The following is a 13807-nucleotide window of genomic DNA, read 5'->3' on the forward strand; positions in this document are numbered from 1 at the left end:
GGCCTTAAGCTTCTCACGTTGCTTTAGGGGGAGGGTAAGGCCCCGTGGGTTAAACCACAGAGCCTAGGGCTTGCTGATCAGAAGGTTGGCGGTTCGAATCCCCGCGACGGGGTGAGCTGCTGTTGTCCGGTCCCTGCTCCTGCCGACCTAGCAGTTCGAAAGCATGCAGTGCAAGTAGATAAATAGGTACCGCTCCGGTGGGAAGTTAAACGGTGTTTCTGTGCGCTGCTCTGGTTCGCCAGAAGCAGCTTAGTCATGCCGGCCACATGGCCCGGAAGCTGTATGCCGGCTCCCTTGGCCAATAAAGTGAGATGAGCGCCGCAACCCCAGAGTCGTCTGCGACTGGACCTAATGGTCAGGGGTCCCTTTACCTTTAAGGGTCATTCAGTGCTCCACCTCCAAAATGTCTGTGGCTGCCCCTTACAAAGAGAGAGAGAGAGAGAGAGAGAGAGAGAGAAGTCTCTCCATGCCCATCTTCACTCTCCCATCAGTGTGAGCCAGCAGGGCTTTGAAAGTGGTGGCCCCACTACAGATCACATCCTTCCTTCAAATTGCAGCATTGCCAGTTCTGTTTCATTGTGTGTGTGTGTTTGAGGGGCTCCTACTCCTTCTGGTGACTGGGGCCCTGGACGCCACCCCCCACAAAAGGACACAACTGCTCCCTGCATCTGGTCGGCCACTAGGAGGAACGGAAACCGGAACTAAAGAGGGCCGTTTTGTCTTGCTCCAGCGAGGCAGTTAAGCCTGGTGTGGGCCTGATCCTACGCCAGCTCTTCTGGGACTCCTCTGAGCGCCCCTTCTCTCTCCTCCCCCCCCCCCTTGCGCGCTCGGCTTCCGCGGGCGGCGGAGTGTTGCCCGGCAGCGCCCCCTGTCGCCACGCCCGCTGGAACTGCAGGCGACGGAGCACACAGAGCCAGGAGGAGGAGGGACGGAGGGCGGCCGCTTATATAACCGGGAAGCGGCCGGAGCGGCGTCAGGGGCCGGGAGAGAGCGATCGCTGCCATGTCCTTCTGCGTCTTTAGAGGAGGCGAGATCTATCAGGACCACTTCGAACCCGGTAAGGGGAAATCATCCCACGGGGAAGGATCGAATCCACCCGGCGCGGGGCTAGAATCTCCGCAGAATCTCCACCCCACTCACTACCCGCGGCAGGCGCCGGCAAGCGGCGAACTGATTTCCCCTCCACGTCCCCGGGATCGGTGGATCGGGAGGATCCACGATATGGGCCACCCGGCGCGGGGATTGCAATCTCTGGGGTAGCGGCGCAGTCAATAAAACTCTGGTCATGGTGGTCTTCTTACATCAGTCTTCGCCAACCTTGTGCCTTCCAGATACGGTTGGACTACAACTCCCATCAGCCCCCGGAGGGCACCAGGTTGGAGACTCCTGTCTCAAAGGGACACCCCTATCCTTCAGTTGTGTTTTTGTTTGGTCACATATTCATAGAACATCTGGGTGGGACAACTAACTTGGAGAAAGCTGGTTGCCCCCATGATTTATAGGGGGTTATGAACCCCCCTCTCTATAGAGGGTAGATTGTTGGGGGCACAGACTCAGCTGGCCCCCAATACTGTACAAAGAAAAATGCTTGTATGAGCACAAACTGAGAAGAATCTTAAGCGCCCTGCCTGTTATTTATGGAGATTTATACTCCCAGAAAGTAGATAGAAGGCACAGCATCAGAGTGAGAAAAGGGACTGTTTTTGTTGTTGTTAAAATTTATATACAGTACCACCCTTCATCCAAAGATATCAGGGTGGTTTAGAAAATAAACAGTACTTGATACCTGTTGGGGTTATGATGGGGCTAATCAATTAATTCTATTGTCTTAAAATTATTTATAAGATTTCTTACTAACCTTTCCCAATAAGGTCCCAGGGTGGTTTAAAAGAATAAAATATACAGTTATAAAAACAGATGATAATATTATGAGGATAAAATGAAATGAGTGACAGTGTGGTTAGAGTGTCCGGCTAAGACCTGGGAGACCAGGGTTCGAATCCCCACTCTGCCATGAAGCTCTCTCACTATGTGTGATCTTGGCCAGTCACGACTTCTCAGCCTAACCTACCGGTACCTCACAGGGTTATTGTGAGGATTAAATGAGGACAGGGAGAACCATGTACAGTGGTACCTCGCAAGACGAATGCCTCAGAAGACGAAAAACTCGCAAGACGAAAGAGTTTTTCGTTTTTTGAGTTGCTTCGCAAGACGAATTTCCCTATGGGCTTGCTTTGCAAGACGAAAATGTCTTGCAAGTTTGTTTCCTTTTTCTTAAAACCGCTTGAAGAGGTGCAGTTGCGACTTGACCGTGCTTCACAAGACAAAAAATTCGCAAGACGAATTAATTTCGTCTTGCGAGGCACCACTGTACACCACTTTGGAGCTCCCTGGAGAAAAAGGTGGGATATAAATGAAAATAAATGAATGAAAATAAAATCGTTCCAAATGGAACGGTAGTGCGTAAATTGTGCAAAAGGGGTGAGTTCCTCAAAACAGAAACCCTTAGCTGTCAAAGGCCGAGGCAAAAAGAGGTGTATGTTCTGCGTATGGCAAAAGTCATACAGTGAAGGTTCTTAGATATACCTCTGTAGGAAGAGAGTCCCGCAAATTGGGGGCTGCTACCCTTTCCCAGAGAAAATTGTCTCTGGGACCACCATTGCAGCAAACACTTTTACCGTTTTTCAGGGTCACATTTTGCTTCCCCATTCACTTCAAGAATAAAACTGGCACAGTGATGAAACTTATTGCTGTGGTTTCAAAAGCATCCTGTGAAAGGGATTAATTTCTCCTCCATTACCCAATGCAATCGTGTCTGGTGGATCACACAAGCCAGCCGACAGAAGTTTACTGGCCCATGAAAATAATAATTAGCTGTCTCACAATTTAGGGACCCTTCTGGACTGGTGTTTTATGTTCGGTGTTTTGTGTGACGCGTAATGGACACAATAATCTTGCATTAGTGGTAGATTTATTCTGCTTGATTGGCTGTTCTGCAAGGCTTCCCTTTTGTGATTGCATTATTGTCATCTATTGGCACTACAGTGCAGCAAAAATAGGAAACTTAGGGAAAATGTTCAGAAAAGGGCAACCAAAATAATCAAGGGGACAGAGCGACTCTCTAATGAGGAAACGTTGCAGCATTTTGGACTTTTTAGTTTGGAGAAAAAGTGAGTAAGAGGTGCATGATAGGGAGTTTATAAAATTATGCAAGGCATAGAGAAAGCGAAAGTCTAGAACTTGTGGAAATTTTAATTTTAATTTATACCCTGCCCATCTGGCTGGGCTTCCCCAAAATATCGGCTTCCAACAAAATATTTAAATACCTTCAGATGTCTTCTAAAAGTCTGGTGGTTGTTGTTCTCTTTGACATCTGATGAGAGGGCGTTCCACAGGGTGGGTGCCACTACTGAGAAGGCCCTCTGCCTGGTTCCCTGTAGCTTTGCTTCTCGCAGTGAGGGAACCACCAGAAGGCCCTCGGTGCCTGGGCAGAACGATGGGGGTGGAGACGCTCCTTCAGGTATACTGGACCGAGGCCGTTTAGGGCTTTAAAGGTCAGCACCAACACTTTGAATTGTGCTCGGAAATGTACTGGGAGTCAATGTAAGTCTTTCAAGACCGGTGTTATGTGGTCTGGGTGGCCGCTCCCAATCACCAGTCTAGCTGCTGTATTCTGGATTAGTTGTACTTTCCCCCACATAGAGTGCATTGCAGTAGTCCAAGTGGGAGGTATCCAATGAAAGTGGATGCTGGAAGATTCAGGATGGAGAAAAGGAAGTCCTTATTTACACAGCATATATTCAAACTATGGAACTTGCTTTCAAAGAGGATTGGACAAATTCATGGAGGAGAGGGCTATCAGTGGCTACTAACCATGGTGGCTATTCTCTGCCTCCACAATCAGAGACAGTATACCTTGGAATCTCAGTTGCTGGAAACCACAGGAGGGCAGAGGACTCTTGTGCTCAGATTCTGTTTGAGGGTTTCCCCACAGGCATGTGGTTGGCCACTGTGAGAACAGGATGCTGGACTCAATGGACCATTGGCCTCATCCATCAAACTCTTCTTGTGTTCTAAGCAATTCTCACTTGTTCCAGGCCTGTAGGTGAGTGGCTATTTGCAAACCTAATAGAATCACATCTTGCCACCCTTCCAGTGCTTTCAGAGTTGTGAAAGAGGTTTATTCAGTGTCAGCAGTTGTAAAGATGGAATTGGCACAGAAGTGGATAATGTCTATTCATTAACACAGAGAATAGTACAATACAGTAAAAAAAAAGTTAAAAAATGATTGGTTTAGCTGTAAGCCATGACAAAATATTAAAAGGCATTCAGAGTTGAGGCACAAATTGGGCTCAATTTCCTGGCTCCAATTAGGAGACGTGCAGTGTAACATAATTTTCCTTGTCTAATAGCCAAAAGCACACAAATGCACTGGTGTCATAAAATGCCTCTGGTGGTTATGCTCAGACATATATTTTCCATGGGGATCTTTACAATACGGGACACTGGGTAAGGTAGTGAACAATGTCGTCTTATAGCCATTTTACAAAATATACAGAAAAGCTGTTTCAAAGGTAATTTCTTACACCAGCCATCTGGAAAAGACAGAGGCCATAACATGAAGTCTTAATTCTGGGAAAACAATTCTCTGTGGAGCTCTGGTAATTACCTCTGATGCATTATGATGAACACAGAGAATTGGGGTTGAGGTAACTCCTAGGGATGCAGGAAGTGGCCTTACACTTAGACAGACACAGTGGTCCTTCCAGCACAGTAATGTTGACACTGACTGAAAGTGGCTCTCCTTTTAGGCAGGGGACATTCCCAGTTCTACCTGCAGGTGCCATTGGGGATTGAACCTGGGACCACTCAGCTATTGCCCTTCCCACAGGTTTGATTGCCTATGAAGGCAGCATTGAGGGGAGAAAGCGTCTCTGCCCCATAAGTGACCAATACCCCGATCCTATTTCAAGCAGGAGGGGAAGGGGTTTGGCATGGAGAGATGCTTGCATAGTTTGGACTGGATGCTGCATTGAGATGAGCGCAGCTTCTGTAAGCACTCTTGCTTCGAGTCAACTTGGATATGGCTTTGTTCAGCAGATAAACCACGACCAGTTTGAATGTATATCTTCCAGGGACCTCATTCCCTTCTTCTTCCTGCTTCCATCTTTGTGCACAGGTATATATGCTTGCTCCAAATGTGGCTACGAGCTGTTCTCAAGCAGGTCCAAGTATGCTCACTCATCTCCATGGCCGGCTTTCACCGAAACTCTCCACGAAGATAGCATCTCCAAGTACTTAGAACGGCCGGGAGCCTTCAAGGTGAGTACTGAGGAACTGTTGCTGGGTTGAAATGGAGCCCAAAGTGAGCAAAGGGTCCAGCCCTTGAATCTGCTTTCAGTGCCTAAGAGAGAAGTGTTCCTCAACGTCTTCCAGAGAATTCAGCCAACATTGTTGTCAGTGCATTGCATTCTCGTAGGTTTGTTTTGTCCTGCCATCTTCTTTTATACCTGATCTATGGCACTGCCTCCTCCAAACCCCCCACCCCACCCCCAAACCAAAAATATCAGCTGCAGCAACAGCCTGACCAAAGTGAACTGGCAAAGCACTGTTGAGGCATTGGAGGGCTACTGTGCATCTAATCAGAAGTTTCCTTGCGACAACTATTTTACAGTTTTAAAAACAAACACATTTTAAAAGCAAACAGGAACTAATTGGTTGAGAAACTATTCATGAGGGATACTATGTAGCACTACCCAGAAAGATGTTAGGGGCAGAAGACACCGAGGAAGCTTCTAATTAAAGTTGCAAGGGGGCTGTGCTGAGAGAGACTTCTTAGTGAATGTTAGAGAAGGGTCTTCACTATGGGGATGGTCAGTGCTAGGTAAATAATGTGCTCTATTAAGTCAAATGTGTGACCTCCATTTTAATTCTTCTTTCAACTGGTTGTGGAAAAGCAGTGCTAAGACTCTAGTGTGCAAGCAGCCATGTACAGGGGAGTGTTGAGGGCTCTGGAGTTTTGTCTCTTTATTCCCTTTTCTTCATATGCTTTCCTTCTAGGTCTCATGTGGCAAGTGCGGCAACGGTCTGGGCCACGAGTTCATCAACGACGGCCCCAAAAGGGGTCAGTCTCGCTTCTGAATATTTAGCAGCTCTCTCAAGTTCATCCCTAAAGGTGAGCTTAATTAACTTTTCATCTGTTTGCAACTTTGCCCGTTGATAAAAAGCCCTTTTGAAATGGCAGCTGTTGGATCCGGATTTCTCTTTCTGTGTTTTCTAGACAAGAAGGACAAGGACCTGAGGGAGTAAATAGGCTGGAACACCTAGCCAATCAGATGCTGCTTCTAGCTGACCAATCCAACTCCACAGCAACCATCTAGGAGCTGTTGAGCACAACCCTTCTCTGTCGGCTGGGAATCTTTTACCTTTGGACTGGCAGGATGGACGCTGGCAAATACGAAGAGAGAAATGAAGACTCTTTTCTTCTGGCTTTCATTTCTGACTGATACTCCCTGCATTTGCTACCTCCTGCTTTGAGGTCTTTCATTTCAACCTGTATCTTAGATCGAGTCCAGTTTGGAATGTTCTTCCCATCACCCAGATGCTTTTCTTCTCCTCCTCTTCTTCTTTTTGCTCAGGTGTGACCACCTTGCACCTGTGACCCCCTACCAAAGTCTGGGTTTTTCCTCCACTCAAGAGCAGAGTGCTTGTCTGGCTCTGGAATGAGTTGCCCCAGAAGATGGTGTGATTCTGAGCAGGACTCTAATCATATCAATCCAGATTCACTCTGCCCAAACTAGCGTTGGATCCAAGGTGCATTTCAGATGCTACAAACCCCAGGGTAGCTATGACCCTCCTTAAAAAAACCAAACCATTTTGAGATGGGAGTAAAGAGTGGTGGTAGAAGCCTCCATTTCCCCCAAGCAGCCTGCTGGCAAATTCTGTTGCCACAGCTGCTGTTTTGACTTCACTGCAGGGGCTTCTAGAAGCCCAGGTTTGGCTTACTGGCCTCCAGTTCCTAACCCCTCCTACAGGCTGTTGTGAATGTTAAGTTGAAACAGCTCATAGCCAGGGCTCCAAAGGGCCTTACAAAGCCCTATTTGGCCTAGCTGTGACTTTACCTGCCTCACACCTGACGTGGTATATGGCGCCAAGTGTCGGGCAAGTAAGCATCCTTTAGCCAAACCGACCTGGTGGAGGAAATGGGGAGGCCTGAGCTTTCCCACCCTTAATGTAAACTGTTATCCAACAGCCCAGGATCTTTTGAAACAGCAACTACAGTTCAGTAGCTGTGTTCTCCGGTATGACAGCCTTCTTCAACCTTGGGTCCTCAGCTGCAGCAGCACTACAACTCCCATCATTGCCCATTTGTTAAGGTGGCTGGGGATGATGAGAGTTGTAGTCCAACACTCAGAATCCAAGGTTGGAGAATTTGGACCTAGGACATGGTCTCCTGGAGCAAACCTTTCAGCATCACAATGCTGCTTTGTTTATGCCCCATGGAACTGCTAGGGTTGCTCCCGTGATTGGGTCACTGCGACCACATCCTCAGAAATGTCCTCACACTGTCATGTGTCCATTGGATCAAACTCTACCATTTCCTGGCCTCTTCAGAAGTAAGTCTTTATGGCATCTGAAACCATAGCCTAGCTTTGGGTTGTGCCCTGCCCCACATTGCTTTGGGGCATTTTCTGGCGTGGTGTCATTGTATGAATTGCCCCATGTAAACCCGTCTTGGAAAACAGGGGTGAGGACGGTTTTTCTGAGCTACCCAGAAAATGCTCCAGGTAATTAATATTGCATTCCCAATATTTCTTCCCCAGGCAGGGTCCTTGTGCTTTTAATGCTGCCATTAAACTCAACCCCCCCACCCCAGTTATTTTCATGGCCACAAAAGTTTCGCCTGCTAAATTTACCTCTTTGCAGTCACCGTTAAAGCAGGTGAGGGGAACGTGGTCCTCAAGATTTGCTGAGAATCAGCCCCAGCCAGCATGGCCAGTGGTCAGGGAAAATGAGAGCAACATCGGGAAGACCACAGTGTTCCCGCCCCTGTGCTAAAGGCACAAGAGCTCTCTCAGGAAACAGAAGCTGGCAACCTAGTTGTCCTATAATTTTTGCATATAATAGAAGTGATTCTCTCTCTAGCAGAGAAATAGATCAATTGAGCATCATTCTGACACCAGTTTGCATCTTTGCTGTTGCGCTAAGATTTTGTATGTTTGTTATAAGCAAAGGTCACAGAAGGGCTAAGGAGTCATATTTCTGAGTGCTTCATTTTTGAAGTGATGGATGGATTTGTCCAAATTTTTGGTGGTGCAATCTAAATGCAAGAGGTAATCTGCAGCCCCTGAATTGCATTTCAGGTGAGACCTAAGAACCTCCAGTTTGGAAATACGAAGCTAATACGTTCCTTGCTCTTTTGAAGCCCTTGTTTGTTGTAAACATACAAACAAATTTTATGCCTTGACATCTGAATTTCTCTGCGTGCTCCAGAAGTCAGAATGAAGCCTCTTGCCTAACACTGCATATCACTCAGGCTTTAGAAACAATCATTAGAAACCGAGATTACCTCTCAGTGCTCAAAGGGCTAATGCATAAGATTCATCTGAATCGGCACATTTCCTTCTTCCTCTTTGCCTTGTATCACAACAACTAGCTTCCTTCCTGCACTGGGAAGGAGGACTTGCAAAACTTGCACCTCTTTGATTGGCTATTCAGCTGGAAACAGAAACTATGAATGTCCATCCAAGGCAAGGATGGAGGACCTGTGGCCCTCCTGAAGCTGCTGGGTTCCAGCTCCCATCATCCCCAGCCAGCATAGTGAATGGTCAGTGATGGTAGAAGCTGAAGTTCAGCAGTATTTGGTGGGCCACTCCTTCCTCACCCCTGACTTCAGACCACATCTACAGACTTAGGTTAGAGTCGGACAAAGAGGATTTTTAAAAAAGAGCTCAAAGTGAGTAAATGAGAGTGTAGACCAGTGCTTCACAAACTTGGGTCTCCAGATGTTTTTGGACTACAATTCCCATCATGCCTAACCACTGGTCCTGCTAGCTGATGGGAGTTGTAGTCCAAAAACAGCTGGAGAAATCCCAGTGTTTGCTGGGTGACAGTAGAGTTTAGATGGTATATGGTGCCATTTGTATCAGTATCAGTTGGTTTCTGCTTAATCTTCTGTTGTTAACATGAATAGGGTGTTGTGCTGCTGCTGGACATGCAGTTCAAGCAGGATGGCACTCATCCATATTTGCACTGGTTGCTTGGCATAATGATGGTTCCATGCTTGCCTACATCCAAAGCTGAGAACTTCAGAACAGGTGGTCCATTGTGTCTTGATGTAGCATAACAGGGGGTCTGCTTTATGAGGCGATCTGTCGAGCAAATGCTTCATGTGCTTTGCAAATCATGGTCAAGGAGCGCGACAATTCGCCACCTGGATGTACCCTTAGAACCATTTTGCACACTCCACAGTGGAGAAGCTTTTCCTGGTTTCTGAAACGGTGTAAGAGGTTTATGGAGGAAAGTGGCAAAGGTTGTTTTAGCTGAGGCAAAAGTGGGCTGAATGTACATACTGTGAACAATGACCTCTCACACCTCAAGTATTTCCGCACAGCAGTTTGGAACGCACACATGTTTTGCAAGGTACCAACACAATCTCATTAAAATGCATCTCATATCCCCCCCCCCTCCCATTCAATCCAGATTTACTCTTTCTGTGGAAAATCCATTAATTAAAAAACAAGCAGTACAACAGAAACAGTAAAATTGTTGGGGGGAAATTAAGGGATAGCATTTTGATGGCAATGAGCCTGTGTAGACACTGCATTCAACTTGCAGGTGTGATCAGCACAAAGATCACAATCACCTGCTGTTTATTGGAAGTGTTCCTCAACTCTCTGAAAAGAACCACCTGATGTCTGCCTTCAGCCTGGTCTTATGAGCCTCAGGTACATAATCACACCCTGTATGTTTTCAAGACGGTTATGCAAGCTGCACTGTAGAAGTGAAGCTTTCCACTTCAGTGGTATCAAAATCGAAGTCCAAGAAGCCAAGGTTTCATGCAGAGCCCCGTGAATATTTGCAGGGAATGACCGCACACACACACACACTCATACTCAAAAGTAGCAGTATTATTGGGTAACCTGCCCTCTGAGAGCACTTGATCAACTCTTCTGTGCCTGTTTTGCCTCCCCTGGGAGACGCAAGAGGGTGTATTAGTGATTTTTAAAAAATCAACTCTGAATGTAATGTTCCAGCTTAGCAACTTGGCTATGCTGCTGTTCACCTGTATAAATATGGATTAGATGATAATAAAAATGTTTTTCTTGGAGACAAGAATGTGTTTTGTTCAATTTTGTGTTATGATAAGTGAAATTTGCTTAACTAGTTGAAAGCCTGTGGCAGACTGGGAAAGGCTTGCCACACCTTGTATTGGAGTAAAAGAGAGTCTGGGTCACTTGAGGGGATCTGTTTGATTCTCTCTCTCTCTCTCTCTCTCTCTCTCTCTCTCTGTGTGTGTGTGTGTGTGTGTGTATAAGATTCATTCATTCCAGAAACAGAAGAAGAATCAAGAAGATTCAAGAAGTGGCAGAAAGCTTAGATTGTTTTGACTATGCAGAATATGCAATGATACTTTCTGTGGGAACTGCTCTTTGGACATTTGCAGTTTCTACAGGAAGAAGACTGCTTAACAGCATTCCGTGTAACTTGTTTTTTCTCTTGCTTGTGACCTGCTGCAGAAAGAGAGGCTTGAACTCTTGTTGGACTCTTTAAGTATGCCTTTCCACAGCTTGTGGAATTTGCTACCAGTTATGCTTTTATAACCTGTCCAAGTAAAACTCTACACTTGATTGAATCTTTTATGGCGTTCATGAGTGTTTATTGTTTTCTGTGTGTAACTTCTGATAATGTTTTACTGACTGCATTTCCTGGTCAGTCTGGACCATTCTTTTGAGATGGTAAATACCTTAGTTCCTGAATCCAGGTCAAATGCCTACCCAATTCACACATAAGACATGCCCTTAAGACAGGATTTTAAGGATTTGCAAGTGAAAAGAACTACTGGGAAAGGTTTTTCCAAGACATTTCCTTCTGCAGAGGAAATATTTGGGGTCATTAAGATGGCTTCAGGATCGCTCTCCTCTACTATTTCAGACATGTGGTTTATGCACTTATGTTTGTGTGTTTACCTTCTGCACTTATGAACGTTCAGTTTATTAATGATGCCTTAGAATTCTTACAACAATTGGAAACGAAATTGTCAATGAGGCAACTGAGGAATTTGTTGGACCTTACATTCTTGGCAGAGTTTTAGTTCCAACAGATATCAGAGAACAGTAGTGAAGTTTCCCATGACTATTATAGTGCTCCTTTTTGACTGTTTGGTAATCCATATACTGCCAATATGCCTTCAGTGCTCCAAATCATGGACCACTTCACAGGTACAAACTACAACATGGGTAAAAATTGTAATGTTTCTGTATCCAGCAGCAGACATCAATAATGAGTAGTTTTATAAAACAGGCTTTATTCATAGGAATATCTTCTAGAACTGAAACTCAAGGCCTAACAAACTACCAAATCATGTGACTCCAAGGCTAGTCCTCAAATACTGTACAGTATACAAATCCTTAACATTAAGGGAGTGTCAGCAAATTACAAGCTCTATCATTACCCTGTCTCTACAGGTACAAGTGCTTATGTGAATGAGTGTACACCAGTTGGTTTTTACAGCTCAGTTTTGTATACGCATGGCATATCTAATCTAAAGGCTGCTGCTTTTCTCCCGTCTGCAACTAGAGATGCTGCACTTAGAGGACAATCACAGAATCACTGAGCTGAAAGGGACCCCAAGGGTCATCTAGGCCAGCCCCCTGCAATAAAGCAATCACAGTTCAAGAATCCCTGACGGTCATTCAGCCTCTGTTTAAAAACCTCCGAAGGAGAATCCGCCATCTTTCGAGAGAGTCTGTTCTACTGTCGAACAGCTCTTCCCATCAGAAAGGTATTCCTAATCCTATACATGTCCACTCTGAAGTAGGAATTGGATTTATCTGGGTGTAAGCCCCACTGAATGCAAAGAGCTTACTACTGAGTAGACATGTATAGCCTTACACTGTAAGATACTTACTTTCAGTTAAAAATGAACGCCACCACTGGCCAGAATTCTTTAAGGTCCCCAACAAACTTAACTAAAAAAACTATCTCCCCTCTTCTCCACGCCCCCGATCTGTGTGCGTTTAGAAAGAGGGCATTAAATCTTCTTTTGGCTGCAGCCTTTTTTTTTTTTTTTTTTTTGCTTTCTGCCTCCCAACCCACAGGCTGCTTAGCTAAAATCCTGAACGCCCGTTATCTATTTCCAAAGGCAACTCCGCCTTCTGCCAATCTCCGACCCTTTGCTCCGCCGGATCCAGGGATTCCTAAAACACACCCGGAAACACCCTCTCCAAGTGGCGAGATGTGTCGCTCTGCTATTCTTATCTCTGTGTGTGTTTCCCAGGCTTAAATCCTGGAGACGACGCTTGTCGCTGGGTGGGCCGGAAGTGACGCCAATTGAAAAGCTGGGCGCGGGAATCGAAGCGGGCGGAGGCGGCTGCAGGTGGGCGAGAGCGAGAGCGAGGCTTGTTGCTGTGTGTTTGTGGCTTGTTTTGTCTTGCAGTTCTAGCCCGGCCTGCGGTAGTTTTTGGGATGTGCAGAAAGGGGGTGGCAATAGGAAGGAATAAGCTAATGGGAGGGAGTTGAAGACTCACTCAGTTTGCGGAACAGCAGCGAAATGTGGTGTGCGTGTGTTTGATGAGACTGAATTACTTCGCGGGGGTTTGGGGTGCTGCCAAGTCAGAGTTCGAGGCACAAGGTGAGGGGAAAGAGGGCTGGGGGCATGACAAGGCGGGGGCTTTGGTCGGGTGGTGATTGAGGCACGAAAACAAACGGATGGGGTGAAGGGTTGGGGGCAGTTGCATCATGGCAAAGTTCGGGGGGGGGTCCAGTGTGAAGTTTGGGGTCACTTTAATTGTTGATGAGGTCAGCAACGCTTGTAATGTACTAAAAACTAAGGTAAAAATGGATTATTTAAGAAAAATAATTGAAAATGGTAACCATGCAAGGGTGGAGGGGACTCTAAGGATTCAGGGAATCCTAAATATATAATAATAATAATAATTATATATATATATATATAATTTATACACTGCCCATCTGGCTGGGTTTCCCTAGCCCAGCCACTCTGTGTGGCTTCCAGCAAAATATTAAAATACAATAATTCATAAAATACAATACAAAAACACAAAATACAAAAACAGGCAGCCCTGTTTACGGAAGCTTTTAATGTTTAATTGGTTATTGTATTTTAGTGTTTTGTTGGAAGCTGCCAAAAGTGGCTGGGGAAACCCAGCCAGGTGGGCGGGGTATAAATAATAAATTATTATTATTATTACAATAATAAATGATGATGAACTTTAATGTTTGGATTTAAATGTGAAGTGTAAAACTCAATAAAAAAGATTATACAAAAAAAAAAGGTTGGTGAAGTCTTGTCTTCCCTGAGTTTCCATTTCCCCCCATGCATGTTAGGAACACAGGAAGTGCACTGCCTTATACTGAGCTGGACCATTTGTCCATCTAGCTCAATATTGTCTACACTGACTAGCGATGGCTCTCCAGGGTTTTAGGCAGGAGTCCCATCCCCCCCAACCCTTCCTGGTGATGCAAAGGACTGAACATGGAACTTTCTGCATGCAAAGCAGATGTGCTACTGTTGAGTTAGAGCACATGATGATTGAAGCTGGTTAAAAATAGGCAGGTTGTTTTC

The 13807-nt window shown here is 45.7% G+C and overlaps 3 protein-coding genes across 3 annotated transcripts in view; 2 read left to right on the plus strand and 1 right to left on the minus strand.

The window, feature by feature from the left end:
- LOC310748815 (testis-expressed protein 2-like) overlaps positions 1 to 13807 on the minus strand; it is a 110678-nt gene that overhangs the window by 32855 nt on the left and 64016 nt on the right. The gene's annotated exons all lie outside the window — the stretch shown is intronic.
- Positions 885 to 10335, plus strand: MSRB1 (methionine sulfoxide reductase B1). Its single transcript, XM_083584775.1, has 4 exons — positions 885 to 1057; positions 5180 to 5322; positions 6061 to 6175; positions 6281 to 10335. The coding sequence occupies exons 1-4, from the start codon at positions 1003 to 1005 to the stop codon at positions 6307 to 6309; spliced, it is 342 nt and encodes a 113-aa protein (XP_083440901.1). The 5' UTR covers positions 885 to 1002; the 3' UTR covers positions 6310 to 10335.
- LOC310748819 (uncharacterized protein) overlaps positions 12416 to 13807 on the plus strand; it is a 29746-nt gene continuing 28354 nt past the window's right edge. Inside the window, exon 1 of the mRNA XM_083584749.1 lies at positions 12416 to 12598. The gene's annotated coding sequence lies outside the window, so the exon portion shown is untranslated. The remainder of the gene's footprint in view (positions 12599 to 13807) is intronic.

Source organism: Podarcis filfolensis (genome assembly GCF_964270895.1).
Source record: "Podarcis filfolensis genome assembly, chromosome: 14".
NCBI classification, from domain to species: domain Eukaryota; kingdom Metazoa; phylum Chordata; class Lepidosauria; order Squamata; family Lacertidae; genus Podarcis; species Podarcis filfolensis.